A 23908-nucleotide genomic window follows, 5' to 3' on the forward strand; every position below is an offset into this window, starting at 1 on the left:
GAGCCTTCAAAGTTTTGTTCACCCACTAAGAAACTCCTTAAGAAGGATAAACAGAGACTAACAAGCATAAAATTCAATTTAAATAGTTGTCTTGTGCTTTGCACATTGTGACTGTACTCATGGTCAACTTCCTATTGGGCAATAATGTGACGGTTCTAGCGTTTTGTTTAGGGGCATTAAGCCTTGTTAAGCTAATGACTTTCAATTCAGAACCTCTCAAGATGTTGAGCTATTGATCGGATAAACCTTAATATTGTATTGCATTTGTGTTTAGTGACATATGTATATATGTATGTGTGCGGGTTGGACGATGCCTGTGTCTAAACTAAAGCATACAGTAGTCGCCTAAGTGTCCCTTGTCATGTGACATTGGTCACAGCCCAGCCATAGTCAACAGGAAGTAGAATGCTGAGAGCAGGAGCCCCAGCCGTAGAGCACAGCGGGGAGGAGCTGCGCTACAACGTGTGTTCACTCAATGTCTGACTTCTCATTTGAGTGTTTTTGTATGCATGCCAAGGGGCCACAACAGGGAAACGACAGAAAATAACCGTGTTACCGTTCTTCACCACATGAGGGAAGTGTCCCACAGACATCAGTTCAGGCATAATAACAGAGATATCGACAGTGAAGGAGGCCAACAAGTTCTCCATTATTTTAGAATAACGTGGCATTAAAGTAAGCCTAATGACTTAAAAATAGTATAAATAATAATAAATAAATATGCTTGTGTTTTTGTATCACCCTTGAACATTTTAATAAAATCCTGTGGTTCAACAGACCTGAAATAATATATTTTTTAAAGATTCCAATGGCACGTAGGCGGGAGGTTGAATCACAGTGTTAAAAATGGTTATCCATACGATTTTTTTACTATCAAAGTGGAGAACCAACTGATTGAAGATAAGTCTCACTTATTAAACCGGCTATCGGCTGCAATGTCCATTTAATTCTGCAAAAGGTGCACAAATCCCGACACCTAGGTGACTGTAGCTAGCGTGCCCTTGCTGCCGTTGGACTGGGGCAGTGTTGAGTTGCACGCAAGCCTGTGCAGAGCTAAACTTGGATTAGCATGATGGTCTACTGACCTTGGGATGTAGAGACAGATTATTCACTTCATATCCAATCACAGAACACACAATGGAAAATTGTGTGACAAACACGGTTGCAATCAGCAATCTTATTATTGTGCATGATGTTTGGATTGCGGCTAATTAATGATGTTATGATATTCGTATCATGTTCTAGTATATAAATGGTGTGTGTGTGTGTGTGTGTGTGTGTGTGTGTGTGTGTGTGTGTGTGTGTGTGTGTGTGTGTGTGTGTGTGTGTGTGTTGTGTGTGTGTGTGTGTTGTGTGTGTGTGTGTGTGTGTGTGTGTGTGTGAGAGAGAGTGTGAGAGTGGGAGTGTGTTGTCACGGTTACCTTGGCAGCACTGATCTGCTCTTTCCGGAACCGTTCCAGGGGCAGGATGAGCACATCGTTGGCGTTTTCAATCTAGAGCAAGGTAATGTGTTGCATTACAGAACACGACAGCCAAGCACAGCACAGCACAGTACAGTACAGTACAGAGTAGCCCAGTACAGTACAGCACAGTACAGTACAGTGTATGACAGTACAGTACAGTGTAGCCTAGGACAGTACAGTACAGTACAGTGTAGGACAGTACAGCACAGAGTAGCCCAGTACAGTACAGCACAGTACAGTACACCACAGTACAGTACAGTGTAGGACAGTACAGTACAGGACAGTACAGTACAGTACAGTACAGTGTAGGACAGTACAGTACAGTGTAGCCCAGCACAGCACAGTACAGTGTAGGGCACAACAGTACAGTACAGTGTAGGGCACAACAGTACAGTACAGTGTAGCACAGTACAGTATAATACAGTACTTTACAGTATAGTGTAGCACAGTACAGTACAGCACAGTACAGTACAATATAGTGTAGCACAGTATAGTACAGTAAAGCATAAAGCAGACACTAAAATGATTGCGATAATTGAGCTATGACTCAAAATGAACTTGTGGTGGATATATGTTTAATGTTTTGATACTTGGTTTTTGGAACCAAATGGGGTCTTTGGTTATTGAACCAAAGTATCTAGGTTAAATCTTGCTAGATAAAAAAGCAAGATTGAAAAAATAAAAAGGTGAACAGATGACAGTGACTTCCAGATCAGTCTCCAAACCAAGGCAGACTACAGTTTCTGCTAGGGCTGGGTATCGTGGCCAATTTCCTAAATCGATTAGATTTCGATTCATATGGTTCTGAATCGAATAATCACGATTCGATTTGATTCAATCTGCTCTTAAATAAGGAAAATGGCTCAACTGTGTTAGAAAAGACAAATGTGCTTCACTTTTACTCTTCATCTTAAACAACAGTTTTAAGTGCAAACTGGTAAATTGGACAGCTTAAACTTGAGCTGTAAACAAAACTGTCTCAAGTCTCAAAAGTGCAATTTGAAATTAGAAAGGAATTGCAAGTGAAAGTGTACTTGAACTACAACATTCTATCACTTTAAATTGCATTAAGGCATTGTTTATTAAATTGCAAAAATAAAAAAATCGATCTAATGCTCTATGAATCGATTTTTTTACCCAGTCCTAGTATCTGCTGTATCTCCCAATGCAGATCATTTTGACTGCCTTGGGATTCTATGTATGTAACTTAAACTTTTCAAACATTTAGAAAATGAAATAATTAAAAACGAATTAGAATGTAGAAATAAATTAAGAAATGCTTCAAATCCACATATCTGAATTTTAAACCTAGTTAAAGCCCTTGCTGACGTAGTGCCAATGTATTGCCTACACAGCCATCAATGGTAAAACAAAGGCAGAGTGCAGTAACTTCATTTTCGGGGTTATAGGTCAAATATATTGTTTATTTTTTGGTGGATCAGCTTCCTCAATGATTCATAGTTTATGATTGGTATATCTCACAACAGAATAGGCCATTCAGTTTCATTGTTGATGCAGATATTGCGATTTGCCCTTTTAAGGCAGAACGGTAGAATACTGTTTGAAGTACCGTACAACAGAAATGTATAGCAGTGTATGCTTAGTACTGCGTAACAGTACGGTATTACAGTGTCTGACTGTGGTACAGTAGCAGATGTAACTCACCATACGGGTCCGCTCATCTTCCAGGTTCTGCAGGACTCCTGCAAACTCCTGCAGAGACTTGGCTGTGGACGGGCCAAGCGACAGATGGATGGAGAGAGACGATGAGACCGAGAGCGAGAGAGAGAGGGAGATGGAAAGGTAGAGAGAGAGAGAGAGGGACAATGTCAAAAGAGAAAAAAGCTTATATCGAGAGAGAGAGAGATGGCAAGCGCTCAAAAGTGAAACGGAGCCATAGAAACGGGGATGAGATCGGGAAAGAAAGATAGTAAAATGTATTGGAGAACGAGGGTGAGAAAGCCATCTTGTGTAACGCTTATCTCGTCACACAGGGACTTGGCGGACAGCAGTCTGCTGATAATGACACCAGTTTGCAGGCTAGTTAAGCAGTGTTCAGTCATTTGTGAAAGCTAACTTAGCAAGCTCCTACTTGTTTTTGGGTTGTCTCTCGCTCTCCCTTCTCTCTCTGTCTCTCTCTGGCAAGCAAAGCATGGCTGCATTGTTTCAGGTTAGAGTTTCCACTTCCAGTGCCCGACACATCCAGCGTCCAACACACCATGTGCAAGTTCACATGCACACATACACAGGTTCACAGACACATACACACACTTGTAACGATTTAATTTAGGAATGCCAGTTACATCTTACTATGAAGATGTTCTGAGCTTTAGAATGTGTAAGGAGCAAAACAGCCGTAAGTAACTTTTAGTATAGCTCATAAAATGCTATCAATCCTTTTTCCCCCCTAAAAACATCTGGGTTTTGATCCAGTTCGGATCAATAGCGAAGTGAAGCTTATAGTAAAATTCATAATTTCCATTCATTGCCAGCAGGTTTCAGTGGTGGTATTAACACGGTAGGAGTACTTTGTCACTGCACTTAAGTTTATTTGTCAGGTATCTGTACTTTACATATAAGTATATTCTATTTCTGACACCTAATTCTATTTCTGACACCTAATGGCATCTAAAGGACTGACGAGAGAAATCCTGGATTCTGTGCAAGATTGAACAACTGTGTTCAGGTCAGGGCCTCCTGCTGATGCATTGCAGTCTTCCCGTTGCACCACCTGTTACAGCTGTTTTCCTGTTACAGCACTTTTTACAGCTGTAAATTCACATTGTTTGCCGCACGCCGTAGATTTTACAACATTGTTGCATAAGACATCCTGGTTTAGAGTTTATTAAACACATCCAAAAGGGAATTAAAATCGTATCTTAATATCTTTTTTTTTGCATGAAATGTTATCCGGATATGCATTCGAACACATATAAAGAGGTAGCTAGGCAAACGCTGTATTATTAGATGTGTGATTTCTCAGTATCTTATGATTCCATGTCGAAATTTGGGGTCCCAAATTGACTGATTCAGAAGTGATTGTTGATTGAGTACATGGGGGGCTTCAGGATCTACTCAAGTCGCCGTGATTTAGGAAGGCTGATGTGGTATGTGATGGAATAACAGGAAAGTAAAGGGTGGATATGAATAAGAAGAGTGCTTTTTATATTTGAAAAAGTTATATCACCAAGAAAACAAAACCCTATAACATAAAATCTATAATAACGATAACAACCACCTAAAGTCTGTCTCCGTGGGTCCTGCCGATTCTCACTCTGGACGGCAAGTGTCACGGTGCTAGCCAAGTATTGAAATCATTTTCATTGCTTTGCACATTGCCCAATGTTCAAAACATCTTTGATTTGTGTTAACAAAGAAAGATATGCACTTTGAATCAACTTTTCTTATTTCTCACTCCACCGATTCTCCCTGGACGGCAAGTGTCACGGTGATAGCCAAGTATTGAAATCATTTCCATTGCTTTGCACATTGCCCAATGTTCAAAACATCGAAACATTGATTTGTGTTAACAAAGAAAGATATGCACTTTGAATAAACTTTTCTTATTTCATTGTATTTTTTACTCTTAATACTTGAACGATCATCTGAGGCTTGAAACTATTAACTGGGGCCAGCCACCGATCTGATGAACCACTATATGATCACTTGAACATTCAGGCTCAGCAATACAATTAAGTAATGAGTGTCGATAAGTGAGGAAGAGACAGAAATGACGACATTATATATTCACCCATTCCTCTAGATGTTTGTACGAGAGATGGGTGGGACTCACCGATGCAGATCTCATCGTCCGTCTCCGCGTCCCCGATACACTGGAATTTAAACTCGTTCAAAGACTCTGCAAACTTCCTCTTGGCACTTGACAAATCTGAAATAGGAGAAGAATGGGTTGTTTATCAATATGTTATTGTCAAATCATACAAAGTCATATTGACTGATATTCGTATGATATTTTTAATGCATACATTCTGAGCAAGAGTGTCCTAGTATGGACATTGTGTCTGTATGTCTGTGTGTGTGTGTGTATCCCTGGCAGTGTCGGTGGCTGCATGATGTACCAGTTTAACTCCTCATTTAGAAGAGGTTTTAGTTAAATGTGTACTATTCATTCCATGAAGTTCACTGAAACCTGGCCATCAAACTTATTTATATAGTTGATTAAATATTTGAGTCTCAAAGCCAAAAGCTGTCACCTCTGTGCAGACCAATTAACCATTACACTTCCATTCCTTCATTCACTTCTCTTTATAAACTCACTTACTCAACTAAAATAAGTGGTGGATGTTCTGGCGCAGTAATGTCACCACAACATTCTTTAACTGTGTCCAACAAAGAATTCCATCCAATCCGTGTGCATGCTGGATTGTCAGCACCAGCTCCCATACCCAACCCACAGCACACAGAGTTAAGCCAAACAAGGGGGACCTCCAGAATAAAACAGCTGCTTGAGTCACTCTTCATAACGCAAAGAACAAGGAATGCAATGAAACCAACTAGCTATCAGTGAAACTAACAGCTATATAAACAGACCCCCGCTATCCAGACTGACAGCAACTGAAGCATCCAGGTGCAATGTCTATTGAGGGAGAGAGAGTGAGAGTGAGAGTGCGAGAGACAGAGAGAGAGAGAGAAAGAGAGTGACAGAGAGAGTGTGAGAGAGAGTGAGAGAGAAACATAACAAACAGCAGTAATATGTGGCAAGTCGCATGGAACGCCCAGCGTCTGGCCAAAGACCCACTGAGCAGCAGATAGCCAGCAGGTGCACCTTTGCCATACCAATTATTGTGTGTGTGTGTGTGTGTGTGTGTGTGTGTGTGTGTGTGTGTGTGTGTGTGTGTGTGTGTGTGTGTGTGTGTGTGTGTGTGTGTGTGTGTGTGTGTGTGTGTGTGTGTGAAACAGACACACAAAATGAGGCATGGGAGTGACAGACCGCAAAGAAATAGCAGAAGAAAATGAAGAATCAACGATAGTGTGTGTTTGTAAGCACACACACTCCCTGCTTGAACAACCAGTGAAACGCAGACCTAATGGCCCCTGAAAACACTGGCTGACAGCCTCATCATTGGTCTAGAAATCACACGTACAAACACACACATACACACACACGCAAACAATCCCAGCATCACTTTATCACCGAATGGATTGAGAAACAAGCCGAGAGCATTCCATCGACATGGTGAGTCAGGAGGGGCTAGTGGGGGCCACAGGGGAGGGCGCAGTGATGTCTCCCTACCAGACGGACCAGAGGCCTTAACTACAGGAGCCACAACAACACCGTCCACATCACCCGTCAACATGCTCTCTCATGGGCCAAAGTCATGTTTCTGGATTCCTCCTCACTCATCCTGTGACTTTCATTCCCTCCGTGGATTCGAAAATGAAGCAAAAGTCGAACGGCGACACGGGCTGTTGACGGCGGCGTCGACGCCATCAGCCCACCGGCGGAACGAGTGTAGCGGGACCAACCAGCAGGGTAAACAGTTGACCTGGAGCTCACTGTCGCTCAGGGCGCGGTGTGGACGGACAAACACGCCCGGGCGGACGACGCACGCACGCACCTTTGTGTTATGGGTGTGTGGGTGTGAGTGTGTGTTATGTATGTGTGTGTGTGTGTGTGTGTGTGTGTGTGTGTGTGTGTGTGTGTGTGTGCGTGTGTGTGTGTGTGTGGGTGTGTGTGTGTTTGTGACTTATGTGAATGTGTTATGCGTCTGTGTGTTTGTTATGTGTTATGTGTTATGTGTTATGTGTTATGTGTTATGTGTTATGTGTGCGTGTGTGCGTGTGTGTGTGTATGTGTGTGTCCACCCGGTGGTTCTGGGATGACTGCTGTGTAACTGGAGCTGGTGCTGGCGAGCGAGGGGATGAGGTAACACCAGGGGGTTTGAGATCACACTTGAAATGGGCCAAATACAATCAACGATGTATTGTGTGTCGTTATCCTCAAGCTCTGCACCCTCATGGCATAAGTAGCACCACCGCATTGGGTAAAATCGATGGTGTTGTTAGGGTACACGCTTTGTGTATGCACGTAGGTATGTACAAGTGCACACACGTACACACACACACACACCACACATGCATGTTTTAAAAAATCCAATCCACATTGTTGGCTGGGCTGACCAAATGTAAACGGTTTCGAAAACTAATAGAGTGGATGGAGGGAGAGCCAACAATGATGACATAATAATAAATACTAATATCACATATTCTCATAGATTGGACTTCCCATTGGTGCAAGCAAGCCATTGTTATGAAAACCGTCACCCTATAAACAATAGGAATTGAACCTGGAGGTAAAAGTAGTAACAAAGCATCGTAATGCAGACTGCGAGGGCCACGACGACAACTAGCGACGCTGCCTGAATGCCGTCATGCTGGTGTCCACTGTCCAGGTCATCTCTCACAACAAAACCTACATGCCTCTGGAAGTGCAGCTCCCATGTCAGTCTAAAGTGATCCAGTAACCGTGTCTGACGCGAGGACAATGGTTCACGTTGCAATCCACACAGGCTAATCCTGTTGTGGTACGTTTGTTTCCAAACCAACATATAAGGGGCTGCAGCAACCATGTTTTTTCACACACGGTTTCATATTGCTCTTGCATACATTTAATGACTAATGCTGGGGGTGAGTGGGCAGAAGTGATGAGAAACAGAAGGTGGGAAACGTGAGAGGAGAGTGAGAATACAAACAGGTTTTCAGTAACCTGCTGGTGTCCAGTTACCACAGCCTGCACTTGGAAACATAGATGAGAAACTTGGGATTCAGAATTGAATGGATATCAGAAGATATTTGTTCATGTAAACGTCTGTGTGTCCCTGTGCGTGTGCGTGTGTGTGTGTGCATGCTTTTGTGAGCCCATGTGTGTGCGGGTATCCTGCAACAGACAGGGAAAGGCTTAAAATAGCTAGCCCTAATGAGTACTGTCCCCTCACACTTAGAAGACCTCATTCAAAGAATTCCTTGCTCACGTGCCCTTTCAGAATGAATCCCGCGTTGCCCACTGATAATCAAATTCCATTGGTTCAGGCAAAGTTGACCTCTCAACTGAGCCCCCCTTAACATACATTAAGGCTACCTTCAATGTCTTTCTCACACACACACACACACACACACACACACACACACACACACACACACACACACACACACACACACACACACACACACACACACACACACACACACACACGCCACAAAAGGAATGTGTAACAGCCATTCTTGCGACACTGTACAACTATGTGTGGTGTCAATAAATACACACAGAATATAAAGAAAGGTTCTGTGTGGATCTCAACAGGATATGCAGCAGTAGCTACCAGTGTAGCCACTTTGTCCTACAGGCATGTGAAAATGAACCCTATTCATCAAGGACAATTACATATTACTTTTTCTCACATTCAGACACGCACAGCCGTGCACACACACACACACACACACACACACACACACACACACACACACACACACACACACACACACACACACACACACACACACACACACACACACACACACACGCACACACACTATCTGGTACTCTGGCCATTGAGTTGCTTATCTTATGATGGAGTCATACATAACTCCATAGGAAATGGTTCAAACCTGTAACTAGAAACAAAAAAGCAAAGATCCCATTATACCATGGAGCCAGCAGATCCAGAGTTCGACTGGAGTCTGATCATTCCGTAAGGTGACCCCGCTGGTGCAACCAGAACCGTCCGAGGTCGTCCTCTATCTAAAAGTCCATCTCATAAGCAATGAGTTGTGTCTGAGATCATTCAGATAGTAGAGGGCTATCCCACTTTTACCACAGGGTGCGGTATTTTTTGTGTTCATGGAAACAAAAATAGTGTGACTTCATCTTTATATCTTGTTAAATACTAGTATGTTATTGGTTAACAGGGTTATATCAGCTCTGTGCTGTTATCTGAAGTAATCACTGGAATTTTAATCTGGCCGTGGTATAACTCAAATCATAGACCCTGAGGGACTGCATAGAGGCCTTGACCGACCGAACCCACATAAAAGAACAAGCTTCCACCGAGTCCCACTGATGCGTCACCACTCACATGCACATGTTTGGTGAACTTTACATCGGCGCTTCCTCAAGGACACGTATGACTTAAATGAGCGGCATGTCGCTCAGGAAGTAGAGTGGGTTGGCTTGGAAGAACTGTCGATTCCCCGAGTGTTGAGGTGTCCGTGAGCAAGACACCTCACCATGACTGCTCCGGACGAGCTGGCTGTCGCCTTGCGTGGTTGACTCCGTTGTTGGTGTGTGAATGTGTGCATGAATGGGTGAATGCAATATTGTAAACCACTTTGAGTGGCCACTGGTTAGAAGAGCGCTACAGAAATGCAGTCCATTTAACATTACGGGATCCAGGCGTCCCACCACGTTTCAGCAGAACTCGAGGGGATGCGACAAAGCATCCCCTTGTGCACGTCCTGAGAAATCAATGCTCCGCCTGCGTGAGATGCAGGGGCGGGGTGGGCTTAGCTCAGGAGGTAGAGCAGTTGTCTTGAAACCGAAAGGTTGCTAGTTCGATCCCAAGCTCCTCCTAGCTGATCGTTGATGTGTCCCTGAGCGAGACACTTAACCCTAACTGCTCCTGATGCAAGTCGCTTTGGATACAAGCGTCTGCTAAATGCCCTAATTAATTGGTATTAATTGTAATTATAGGGGCGCAGTGTAGGGGCACTCTAGACTCACTTGTTCAGAGTTCACCTAGACTCTGCATAGCCTCCTCCCGTCCCTTACACTGCCCCCCCCATCATGCATCATTTACATCATGCAATTTTATATAAGGTCTTTGGGTCCGTGGTTTGCCCTCCATTGGCATCCTCTAGGGGTGTGACGAGATCTCGTGCCACGAGATCTCGCGAGATTAAACTTGACGATATTACCCGTCGCGTTAAAAATCTGTCTCGCGAGATTTGTGAGTTACTCCCGTATACCACAATGCAATGCGGTCATGTTTTTCCGGAGGAGAAGAAGAAGCTGAATAAGCGCGAAAACGAATACATTTAATGATGGAGTCTCCGGCTTTCGTTTAGAAATGTCAACAATTTATTTGGGATTTAACATAGAATATTTAACATTCAAAATTAATTTAAAAAAAACTTGAACAAGGAAATGTAACATTCAACAACAATACAACCTCCAGCTTTCCTCGTGAGTGCCCGGTTTGTTTACATGATGTGGGCGCATCTGTCTACGTCACACAAATACCCGGCGCATTTACTGACGCAAATGACGTTTAGAAATGTTCAGCGTAGTGTCCGAATTCTCGTTTGTTCGTTCCCTAAATAGTGCACTACATCATGAACACTATATAGGGAATAGTGAGTGAGTGTATAGGGAACGATTTCGAACACAGCTAAAGACAGCCAGAATGACGTCGGAAAATACCCCCGCCACTTTTAAATCATTTCTTTGGCATCATTTTTGGTACTTTGATTTGGTTTTGCACATAATATTGTTTGCACTTGAAAAAAAGAGATTTAATTTATTACTTTTATACATTTTAGTTTTAGTTTCAATTTCATGCATGTATAGAGTTCTAATAAAGCATTTCAAAATGCATGTGCAACTCGGTTAAATAAAAGTCTGTTGGTCCAGTCATATACTTTGTCATCGTAGTTTTCTTAAAATCTCGTCTCGTCTCGTTCTCGTGAACCCAATATCGTGTTTCGTGAGCTGAGTGTATCGTCACACCCCTAGCATCCTCTGGTAAGAAGAAATAGTAGTTCATGACGCAACCACTTCTCATGCGAATGCATGGTTGAAAGAAAGTATATTATCCACCGCCCGACTCTCTCTCACCATGGATGACTGATGGCGAGCTACACGCTCAGAAGACACACACACACACACACACACACACACACACACACACACACACACACACACACACACACACACACACACACACACACACACACACACACACACACACACACACACACACACACACACACAGTGTGGATCTGGACAGGATATCCACAAGTAGCTCCCAGTGGAGCCACTTTGTCCCACATCCATGTGAAAATGAACACTATTCATCAAGGAAAAAGAGGCACACCCCTACACAAAGACCCCTACACGCACAAGCCACACACGCACATGCAACACACACACACACACACACACACACACACACACACACACACACACACACACACGTCACTTGAATTAACAATGTTACGAGAAGAACAAATCCTCCGAATGAAAAAGAGAGAACAACCGATTCAATGGTACAAATAAAAGACAGTGAAAACAGAGAAAAAACAAAGCAGAAGAGCAATAGAGCATCGTAAAGATGGCGGGTGACGAGGACCGTTTGTGGCTCATTCCCAGACTGGCATTGTGAGCCTTCGTAGCTAGTTGCTACCCTGTGCAGATATGGGCCTGATTTGAACAAAGCTCTTCAGTTAACCGTGCTGCTGCAATCTCTCTTTCACCCAACTGACATTTAAACAGGCTGTCTGAATGGAACAACAGATATTCTGTTTTACGGCCTTCAAGAGATTGCTCCATGCGGATGGGTTGCTTCACTGCCACCGTCCATCTGGCTAATATTAGCTGTCATTTTTGATGTCATCGTGGTTCTCCTCCTTACAATTTATTTTATACATTTGAATTGGATGATGTGCGTGAAAAAAAGAAACACAAAACACAGCATTAGTCGCACATCTATTTGCACTCATCCCCCCTACTTTGCATCCAAACCTTGAAGGAAACAAGCTATTATAATCCAAAACATAGAACATAGACGGTTCATGCCCGGGTAAGAAGTGCTCACCAAATACGTGATGGTGAATAGTGACTGTGACGTTGCATTGGTTCAATATTGACTTTTGCTGTGGCATTGGTTCAATAGTGTCTGTTGTTGTGGTTCAATAGTGTCTTTGTTGTGGCGTTGGTTCAATGGTGACTGTTTTTGGGGCGTTTCAGTGGTTAAATATTGACTGTTGTTGTGGTTAAGTGACTGTCGTTATGGTTCAATAATGACTGTTGTTGTGGTTCATTAGTGACTGCTGTGGTGGTGGTGCAGTGGTTCAAAAGTGACTTTTGTTGTGGCGTTGGTTCAATAGTTACTTTTGTTGTGGCGTTGCAGTTGTTCAATAGTAACTGTATTTGTGACGTTGTTGAAGTGTTTCAATAGTGACTGTTGTTGTGGCGTTGTAGTGGTTTAATAGTGACTGGTGTTTTGCCGTTGGTTCAATAGTGACTGTTGTTGTGGCGTTGTTCAATAGTGACAGTTGTTGTGGCGTTGTTCAATAGTGACTGTTGTTGTGGCGTTGTAGTGGTTCAAGTGACTGTTGTTCTATCGCGCCAAGATTGTTCTTCCTCACATGAGCAAAACACAAACATTGAAACCCACATGTACACACACCCACATACACACCTGCCCTCAACCAGACCAGGTTATCTCGGGCTCAGAGTTGCAATAACTCCTCAAAACAAACACAAGCCAATGCATGACACGGCACTGTGGTTGACAAAGCACACAGACGCACGCACGCATACACAAAATGCTATCACGGCACGGGCAAGGTTAGATGTTAAGAGATATATCTGTGTGTGTGTGCGTGTGTGTGCGCGCGTGTGTGTGTGTGAGTGCGTTGATGCATTTGAATACATGATTATCCATGATTATCCATACACACATGGAAAAAAGAAGTTGAACGAACAAAACAGAAACAAACAAATAAGGAAGAACGAACAAACAAACGAAAGGCAGAGAGCAGAGCAGCTGTGGCCCCTTTGTCCTTCCAGCAGTTCATGGCTCATCAGAAACTAGTTGAATGGCTCTCGCTAACAATAGCTAGCAGCGGCTAACTGCACCCAGAAACACCAGGGCCCGAACAATGACCAACAAAGAGCTGATGGAGGGCGAGCGCAGACCATGGGCGGCCGACAGGGGTGGGGGCGGGGAGAAAGCAGCCAGTGTTTTATCCTGGACTTTGTCGCGCTCTTAAATGTACTGCTTCGCTTACACCTACATTATCGCACCAATCGGTGCACTAGACTAAAGTTTGCATTCAGAAATGTATCCCACCACACACAGCTGTATGGCGATTATGCTGCCTAGTTGCGTGTGGTCTGAGGTATAAGCGAGAAGGAAAGAGTGGGGGGGGGGGGGGGGGGTACAGTACACTTCTGTTAGCTAGCCTCATTGTGTCCCTCTCTTTCTATCTCTTGTCCCAGTGCAGGCCACACTGTTCACATAGTAACAATATCCTAGCAACGCGTTGTACAAAGAAGGCAGGCCACCACTAGCCCAGGACGCTGTGTCTCCCGTTTCTCCTCCTCTCATTTAGTTTTCCCCTTCTCTCTCCGTGTCTCTTTACCTCTAGAGAGCTTCACACCCACTGCCGAACCAGTGAACACAGAATGTCCTCATAAATCACATATTTATTTCTTAATTTTTTGTTTACTCCCCCCCCCCCCCCCCCCCCCCAAAAAAAAACAACTGTCTGAGCCTGAGGAGTGAGGTCATCTGGGGTAGCCTGGCTGGGGGCCTGACGACTACAGACCAGAACGCAGTTAACGCCGTGTGCTGAAAGTATGCGCTAGCCATCGTTTAACATCACGCAGCAGCGCCAGAAAAACCCATACAAAAACAGGAAGGAGGAAGAGAAAGAAATGAAAGAGAGGGCCGGACAACATGCTAACTAGATCAGGGTATTCTTCTCCAAATAGCCTGCCGTCCCCTGTCATCCTCTTCCTCTGCTCACATACCTGACCCTCACGCACACGCACACACACACACACACACACACACACACACACACACACACACACACACACACACACACACACACACACACACTTACCAGAACAGGGACCTCTTTTGCTGCTCATATACACTTAATGCAACTCCATTAAAGATTCTACCAAATCGATTCAAGAGACGGAAGAGCACAGACAGGTCATTAGGAAGTAGATAGAAGGCTTGAGGTTAATCTTGTTCTTCTTACAGGTATACTGTCCCCCTCTGAGAAGCCATTGCTGGCCGAGCCACCCTGGAAGGCTGATTCTTGTTTGCAACCATTTCAGGGTTCTTCCAAGTGTAACAGCAAGTGTGTGACAATAAGCTGTTCCCAGGGCATGGCTCTTCTAGGCATTGGTTTCGAAACCGGAGTGTGGATACAACAAAATCACAGGGCCCAAATTACAAGTCAAACTCCACCCAAGTCTGTCATTGAACTCTGAACGGCACTTAACCTGACAGTACATCAACATCACACTCTGGAGCATGATTGGCTGACGAGACAACCCTTCTTGACCTGATTAACCTCAGCTCTTATTGACCGGATTAGAGCCAGAGGGAGAGAAAGAGAGATTGGTGACTGTGGATGATATAAAATGTTATAAGAGAGCCAGAATAATGAGTTACAAATACTTGAGAGATAGCCAGGCTTTCTGTGAGATAGCATGTACAAAAAAAGGAGAAAAGGTTCACTCAGATCGTTTCTGTTTAAGGTGACTCCTCCCTCTATCTGGGCTTTTCCTGGCCCTATGGTACTGGGTTGTTATCAAGGTGTTCTGTAGTTGTAACCCTAACCCTGTTGAGTCCCCTGAGGTATAAGTCCTGTGATGAAAGGTTGTAGAAGCCCATGTAACCTGATGTGACATGTACACGGTTGGAAAGATGACAAGTGAGTGCCAGTAATATGGGGAACCCAGTCATGAATAATATAGGTCTGGATGGATAAATTGTAAAGGGAACCCGAATTTGAAAAGGTGTATCAATGTGGTCCAAAACTGTGGACCCAGCCCAGTTTTAGCATGGAGCCAGGCTCTGTTTTTACTCTTCTAATCAACAGTAAAGAAGATGTTTATAAAAGGACAAGTGTTCACATATCAAGCCTCTTCATTTTTTTTTAATGTGTAGAACAGGGATGGGCAACTTGCGGCCTGCGGCCGCATACGGCCTGCATCCTCACTCAGTCAGGCCGGTGTAAGTACCATATCGGCTCGGCTTCCAGATCGGCTCGGGGTCCGTCGTCTGCTGATTACGTTACACAATATCATTGGCTGTACGCTTCAATGGGCGTACATTGTGATTGGCTGTACGTCGGACAGTTGTGATTGGCTGTTTTGTGCTGTAGCTCTGGCTGTAGTCATAGCAACCACGAGGCAACAGCGAGCACATGTGTGAGCGCGAGTAGGTCTATGTCTAGTTTCGGTTTGTGTTGCCAGATTGGGCATATGTCCCGTTTTTCCAGCCTAACGTGATTCAAAGTAGCCAAATCAGGCTGAAAATGTGCCCAATCTGGCAACACGGACGGCTTATCTTAACAGCCAAGATGATTCCGAGGGATGTTTTGTTTTTAGAAGAAAACTATCCATACAGATAGGTTGGGAATGGTCTATGTTCAAAATGAAAGATCATCACAGGCTCTTTAATTTAAGCCATAAAAGACCTTATTGCTGTAGATAGCGTATTGTGTGACGTAATCAGCAGACGACGGACCCCGAGCCGATCTGGAAGCCGAGCCAATATGGTACTTACACCGGCACATAATAAAAAATAAAAAAAAAATAATAATAATTGATCGAGTTACAGAAAACTCGGTCAAGAAAGATGAGAATAATTCATAGAATTCAAAGGCAAACTCATGTGTCTAGTTTGCTTAGAAACGATATCAGTCATTAAAGATATCCACATAAGTCGCAACTACAACTACTAAAACTGCAATGAATATCATGCTTGTTGGGTTTGAGTTCATTGAGTTGTTGCACTAAATACTGACCATTCATGTGGCTGTTTAGCATGGAAAACATGAAATGAATGTATGTTGGTTCAATTAACATACCGTACATACATAGGTTATGATTCTGGACGATTTTTTAGGTAGTGGCCATCCCGAAAATGCACCAGAATACAGGAAATCATATCCACCAAATTCAAAATTGTGTAGCTTCTCTCAGCTCACGTTTAGTTGAAGTGTGCAGTCATGTGGCCCTCTGATGGTTATGATGAAAAATGTGGCCCTCTTTATTAGGGATGGGCATAATTAATCGATGCTCGATAATTGATCGTTAAGAAATGCGTCGATCAATTTATATTGTTATCGATTAAAAGGACGTTGTGTTGCATACTGTGAGTCTTGAAGCATTTAATTTAATATAACCCTGCCGACTGGTGGAAAGTGAATGGAAGAAGGTTCCCCAGGCTGTCAAAGTTAGCGCGACAATACCTCTGCATCCCCGCAACTTCGGTCCCGTCAGAGCGGGTGTTTTCTGCTGCTGGACTGACAGTTACAAGGCTGCGTTCGCGTCTGACCCCCGAGCATGTTAACATGCTTATATTCCTAAACAAAAATATGTAGGCTGGAGTTACTGTATGCTATGGACGACAGTCACCACCGTATGTGAGTCGCTCTTTTCTTTCTTAATGTGTTGACTCTCGCTCCGCTTGGTGCCTCTTGGAGTCGTTACATTTTGCCAAAACTGTGATATTTTAGCAACAAGTCCAGCCTTATATATGTTCAATAAGGTATTGCTTTTAGATAGACTAGTTCATGCAATTGTTTGTAAATGGGTGGCTCATCTTTTTGTTGCAAGCCTTTTCCGCGCGCCGGCTGCAGGCATTATATGTCGGCCTTTCCCCCCCCTTTTTTTTCATAACAGTTATACAGTTTAATGCCCACTTTTAGCCTACTGCCTTTGTTTGATTATTGTTGTCCGATAAGTTCGCTACTTATTGTAATTGGAATAGGCTACAGATTTAGTCTTGTTGAATCGTTTCCAAACCTTTAAGAGCGCCTGTAGGCGCATTGTTTTACGAGCGCCGCATAGGCCTATAACCTATAATGCCTGTATTTATTATTTTAAAACTGTTAAACAGTTGTAGGTCTTCAAGTTAACTGTATTGTATTAATTTTGGCCCATACATTATTGTTGGAATAAAGATTTCATTGATAAAAACATTAGAAAAAAAACATAGAAAAAAGTTAATGATTAATCGATAATTGATCGATAACTCTAGCGATGCTCGATCAAGAAAATTTCTTCAAATGCCCATCCCTACTCTTTATCATGAAAGTTGCCCATCCCTGGTGTAGAAGGTGAGTCTCAGTTGGTCACATCGCACACCCCATAGGGGAAGGAAATGTGGTCAACCACAGATTCCCAAAGTCTTGTGTGAAACCGTATCCACCAGCAACCTACAAATATATTTAATGTAATTTGAAGGATATGAGGGAGTGAGAATACCCAAACTAAAAAGGCAAAGGAAAAATATAATTTAGGCAATATTACTGTCGGCAGTTGGTGTATGTGTGCACAGTGTCCAGCCTGAAGGAAAACTGTTCCTAAACGGAGGGGATTGGACGTCAGGAGGAGAATTCTGGGACAGTATGTTCACTTTTCATAGTTTTCAAATGGAAAAATTTGGTTTCCAGGAAATGGCCTGCCTTCCTACCCTCCCTACTCTTGAGAAGCCCAACACAGGAAGGGCAAAACAAGAACAGGAAAAGGAAATGATTTATTCCCATCCTGCCTGTTTTGCTCATGGATTTTGCAAGGTCAACAGAGGGCAAACACCCAATGTATTTCCTCCTACTAGAATGATCGTGTTGTTTCACTATGAAAGTAGTCCAATAGCTTAACCACACACACACACACACACACACACACACACACACCTTCTGCCTAGCAACCATGTTGAAGCCACACCTCATTCATTGGCTCCTGGGTTTGGCAGGACAGCTACGCCCTGGAATAGGAGTCTGTGTCTCCGAAGAAAACAGCCTCCTGGGAGAAATGCTTTGAGCTTCCTCAGCACCACTGTAGAGACTGGCCCTCGACCGGCCCACCACACTCTTGCCTGGTGCGTACCCCCCACCCAAATCTTTTGCAGGCTGTCAACCAACAGTGAGGGATGCTGCACTGGCTTCCACTCTTTTGATGATGAACAGCAGTGCAGCCCTAACCCTTTATGACTGTTTCAAAGCAAACACAGAGCATCTACAATCTGAACCTACAATGATGTAGGGCGCTGTCTTTGTCGAGGTCTTTTCAACTCGGGCGTCCAGTGCACTCTGCCAACAATGCACGGCAGCTCTTAGTTCCCGTTGATAACAGCTGAGGCCACACGGCCCCATGGCAGCTCCATAGACAGCACAGACTGGGTAGAAGTTGAAAACATAATGACAATAAACAAGAATTAGCCAGTTTGTGTTTGTATGTATGGAGGATATTGGCCTTAAAACACCCAGACCCAAGCCTCTACCTTCTCCCCTTCCTCAAAAGTGACTTTGTACATGTTCACTTCAATGTGCTCCTTTCTTCCACCTATTGTGACATTTTTTAACTCCTGACCTCCATTTCTTCCTCCCGTCTCCCTGTCATTTTATTTCCTCCGTGCCGGCGGCAGTCCAAGCATAACTGGGTCATCAAGCCAATCCCATTACTCCAGCAGGACACCGCTGTTAACTACAAACCCTAAGTGCTGCCATTGCCATGTGTGTGAGCATTTTGTGCTAGTGTCTGTGTGTGTGTGTGTGTGTGTGTGTGTGTGTGTGTGTGTGTGTGTGTGTGTGTGTGTGTGTGTGTGTGTGTGTGTGTGTGTGTGTGTGTGTGTGTGTGTGTGCTAGAATGTGTGTGTGTGTGTGATTTGTGTATGCCATGCATTTGTGTGTGTGTGCTTGCGTGAATGTTGCAAGCTGTCTCTGACACCTGCCAAAACCACAGAGAGGCTAGTGCTAGATCAGAAAACGATGTGATGAACATCACGATGAAGATGATACACTCAAACCTACTGAACAATTTTTGTATAATCCAAATAAAGGTTATTTGCCATGTCGAACACAAGTGTTGGAAAGGCAAATAAATACTACTTACATAATAATGTTAATAATGTACGAATGGGATCATCCTTTTTTTTATATAATGACAATAACAATGATTCTGCATATAGTGAAACAAAATGGGGCATTCCATCCTCTTTAGAATAGTATAAAGCCATGACAACAGGCTGTTTACAGTGGCCTTACCATCAAAAACACCCTCGCTTTATGGATTTGCCTTTTATTGTTCTATTGCCAAGCGGACATGCTTCCATTAGTGGTCTGGATTAGACTGGCTACCCCTAGCTCATTCAATTTGAATTCGCCCTGCAAAAGGGTCTGGAGAAGAGTAATACATTTCTATCTGCTTCCGATACGTTTTTGCGGGAGCCAATCACCAAGCTAGCTTTTCCCCCTGGCGCGCTATTTGCTGGTTTAACACAAAGACGACAGGGAAGCGACGGAAAGCAGCCAATTGCGTACAGAGTCATTCGAACTAGGCCCATTGATCACGCCTCTTGTGCTGAAGAAAATGACAGCAGCCTCCCCAGATCAACGTTCAATCTACGATTGAGCTTGGTCTGGCAATAGCCAGGCTAGGTCTGGATAGTTTTAGAGTGTGCTTTTAGGGAGAACTGCTAGTTACGGCCAATGGTTCAAAAAGTCACCACTGGCTCCAATCCAATAAACTGAATTTTTGTGGTAGTGAAGAAGAAGAAGAAGTTAGCCCGACCAGATTACACAGATGTATCGTGTCGGGTTTATATGTTTGCCGATGTGCGCTGTTATTAAAACTTTAGAAATAGTATCCGTTTATAGACGTTATAACCTCTTTATAAAATGGTCACTTTGGTGGTGTTGAACCTCTTAACACAGTTAGCCATGTGCAGAAATGTTGAATGTTGTAATAGATATTATGTTATCAATTGTATTGCATGAAACTTCCGTCAAATGGCGAGATATCATGCAGAACCATAGACCAGCTATGGCTAATCAAATATTTAAACTGTAGCCAAAAATATGATTTAAACCCCTTGCCTGAAATGTTTTTACTGTTATAACAAGATCTTCAGAGTTTACAGTTACACAACAAAAAGAGGAGAATCTCCAAATTCTGCAGGGGTTTGTTTGAGAGATAGTTGTACACCCAGATCATTCATGCTCATCAGACCTGCTTTTTGAGGTCATTGAGTAAGAAAGAAATCTGCCAGCACTTCATACCAGCTCTGCACACATATCGACCATAAGGGAATTAAAGGTGGGGCTTATTTTGGAGAAAGAAAGAACTGGGAATTTAATCTCGCATTCCATTGACAATTTAAAGTCAACAAATCAAATCCAATGTGTGCTGAAGGTCCTTCGTCAATTCATGCCTTTATTCTTCCAACACGCAACAAGCTGTGAGTGATGCGTGTGTCGGAAGAATTGTCAGAGAACTTTGTCGGAGAACAAAGTGTGTTTTCTAACCTTATTGTTGTTATTGTTTTTCCACTCTGAGGGCCCCATTTTAACGGTCTGCAACGCAAGTGAGAAGCGCCAAGAGCAAGTATCTTTGTGGGCGGTTCTATGGCAATGTCGCTATTTTACCGGTTTCCTTCCACAACTTCAGAAATACTGAGTCCTCAAATAAATTTCGCCAAAGAAAACGTATACGATATAACATATGATATGCGGTAACTGTGGTTCTATTTAATGATATCCGCAATACATTATAACCATCGTTTCTTATCAGTATTGTATGCATTATCGTCATCGACTTGTGTTCCTAATATGCATGTGTCCCCCCGTTAATATACATTGCCATGGACTGTATTATGCTTTACGTGTTTAGTTTGCGTGTGTTTAAACAGATGGACGCACAGCGCCCGCATTCAATAATTATTTTACAGATACACACACGCGCACCTGCATTCATTCATTCTTTTTAACACTCACTCGCGGTTAAACAATGTTTTCTCATGATCAAAGACTCATCAATCCTAAAAGTTATGGCCATGTACACGATGTCTGTGTCAAGAAAATATGTGTTTAATGTACGGTGTTTGCAGATGCATTGATTTAAAGTACAACTTATTACCGCTGTATCAGCTGTTCTTTCCCAAATAATTTACCAAGAATGTGTGGCTAGTGTGGTAACCCGCTACCCAAATGAGCCGGGTTCCACTGACAAAACTCGCTTGGCGTAGGGTTTTTAGCCATGGCAGGCATTTATTGCAGACAACTTAAATCAGACAATGCAGACGCGGTCTCTAGGGTCTCCGTGAGCCTCTAGCCGCTCGTGGACCAGAGCGCTTACTACGTCCTTGTTCCTGGTCTCCCGAGCCGTGCTGTGCTGTGCTGGTCCTCCTTTTAAGATGGCTCCGGTGCTTTCGACCAGGTGTCCCCCAATCACCCTGATTGGGGTGCCGAAAGGGCTGCTCTCCATCGCCGGCTGGTGGGTGGGGGTGGTACACCCCGTCCTCCACGGTACCCCGGGCCCGTCCAGGCCGAGGACCACGTGGCGGGATGCCACACTAGGTAGATGAGAAAACTAAAGTGTATGCGCGAGGTGCACAAGCAACATTATGCATGCGCCCTTAAAATAGCATCTGAACAACGCGCCGCTGACTTTAAACCAGGTATTCCCTGGTTTGTGGCGCAAGTGGTTTCTGAAACTGCAAAATAGCACCAGGGAACGTTTGCGCCAGAACACACCTTCTACTTTCGCCGAGCCGCCCCTTGGGGCGCAAGATCATTCCCTAATTTACCGACGCATGGCGCAGGAGGGAAAAGAACGCTCTGCGCCAGTTGCAAACTAGCAACGACACATGCGCCAATGATTAAGTCAATTGCGCCGGATGCAAGATAGGGCCCTGAATGTCTGAAATCTCTTTCAAGGTCTCACAGAGAAGCACCTAGGTTCTTGCCGCGTTCTTATGCCCCTCCCACTGATTGGCTGACATCAGACCAAATTCTCTAGCCTCAAAGACAACAGCAAGTGTGAACCTTTTTTTACGAGCGCAAATAATAAAATAGATACGAGAGACATACTTTGAGAGTGAACTGGGACAGTGTCATCATTTAATGTAACTTATAACGTTCAATCTGAAAGACGTTCAATCCTAAAGCCTGTACATTGGGAGAGAAGGGTACAATTTTAAAGAGTCCATTAACCTCATGGAATACAATACAAGACTCCTGGGTGAAAACAGCAAACAGTGCTATCCCGCTTAGCGAGCAGAGCCATTTCCCTCAACCTCGGACCATATATGTCTAAGAAAGGCCTGGAGGATGGCACAGTCCAATGCTTTGTTAGCGTGCGCCTATAAAACACACACACACACACACACGTACACACACAGTCCAACTTCCTCCTCGTCTCCATTGTGATGGTCATCGGGGCGGGGGGGGGGGGGGGGGGGGTGACACAGATAAAGGGAGAATAAACACATCATTCTCTCCACTGAACAAGTCTATTACACCCCCTTCTTTTTTAGAGTCAATATCCCCCCGACCACGATGACCGTTTCCCTGTGCCTCTGCCACAAGCTCCGTGTTGATGAGCCACAACGTGAGCCACACGTTGGTAGTGTCTGCATCCAAAGAACAGTGGGCAATGGTTATGGGGATGCTTTGCTACTCTTCTGACCTCTCAATCAACCCCCCTCAACTATTTTGTGTGACTCTTTTGGCCTGTAAGAACTCTTTGTATGGTGTCTGTGTGTGTGTGTGTGTGTGTGTGTGTGTGTGTGTGTGTGTGTGTGTGTGTGTGTGTGTGTGTGTGTGTGTGTGTGTGTGGTTTATCATTTATCATAAGACACTTTTAGCAAAGGCCTAACCAGGGACAGGGGTTGCAAATTAGTCTTGACTAGAAACCTGTATGCATGGCATCTAATTTATATTTTGTATGAAACAATGTACAATGTATTTGCCCCTGCTCAATAAACTTAATAAAAAATAAGCCATCCATCTTCAATCAGCCCACTGGATTTTTCCTTTCTTCTTCCATTTCTTTCTTTCCCCCGCTCTCTCTCCCCTCTTATCTCCACATCAAAGACAAAAAAGTTCTCCGAAGTAGAAGGTTACGCAACAGCCCTTAGATTGGCCAGAAGCGTTTACACAGCTGAAATTTAAAGTCCTTGTTTTATGTGGAGGTAACCGGGCCATCTTTCTGTAACACAAGACTTGCTTGAACACAAGGCGCAGGTAAGTAAATGTAGTCCATAATCCGTTTAACCCCCAGAAAGGACCAGAATCCACTTTGGGGAGTCTTGGTGCCAAATTGGATTTCCCTGTTCATCATTGACGACGGACAGGGCCGTCAGTGTTTTAGATTGCATAGAGGTGACGTGGTGTGTTGGACGCTATGACCGCTGCTCAACCCCTGCTGGCCCGAAATCAAATCTCACCACAATCTTCAATTGCATGACCTTCCAGGTATCTTTCCCCTAATGCACTTGGGCTACATCATATGTCCCTCTGGATAACAAAGAAATACACTCCTAAATACTTGAAACCAGATGAACATATGACCAGAACGGTCTATGTACTACGGCTGTGGATGATGCTTTGCACGGAGAAACACTTGTATTGCCTTTGTAACTCTATCAGCAGGACAGGGAGAGAGAGAGTATGAT

The 23908-nt window shown here is 43.8% G+C and overlaps 1 protein-coding gene across 1 annotated transcript in view; it reads right to left on the bottom strand.

The window, feature by feature from the left end:
- The window catches only part of LOC132461348 (rho GTPase-activating protein 26-like), a 75357-nt gene that overhangs the window by 30849 nt on the left and 20600 nt on the right, over nt 1–23908 (bottom strand). Inside the window, 3 exon segments of the mRNA XM_060056424.1 lie at nt 1422–1493; nt 3129–3190; nt 5257–5352. Coding sequence (XP_059912407.1) covers nt 1422–1493; nt 3129–3190; nt 5257–5352 — 230 coding nt within the window.

This window comes from Gadus macrocephalus, chromosome 7 (genome assembly GCF_031168955.1).
Source record: "Gadus macrocephalus chromosome 7, ASM3116895v1".
Lineage (NCBI taxonomy): Eukaryota > Metazoa > Chordata > Actinopteri > Gadiformes > Gadidae > Gadus > Gadus macrocephalus.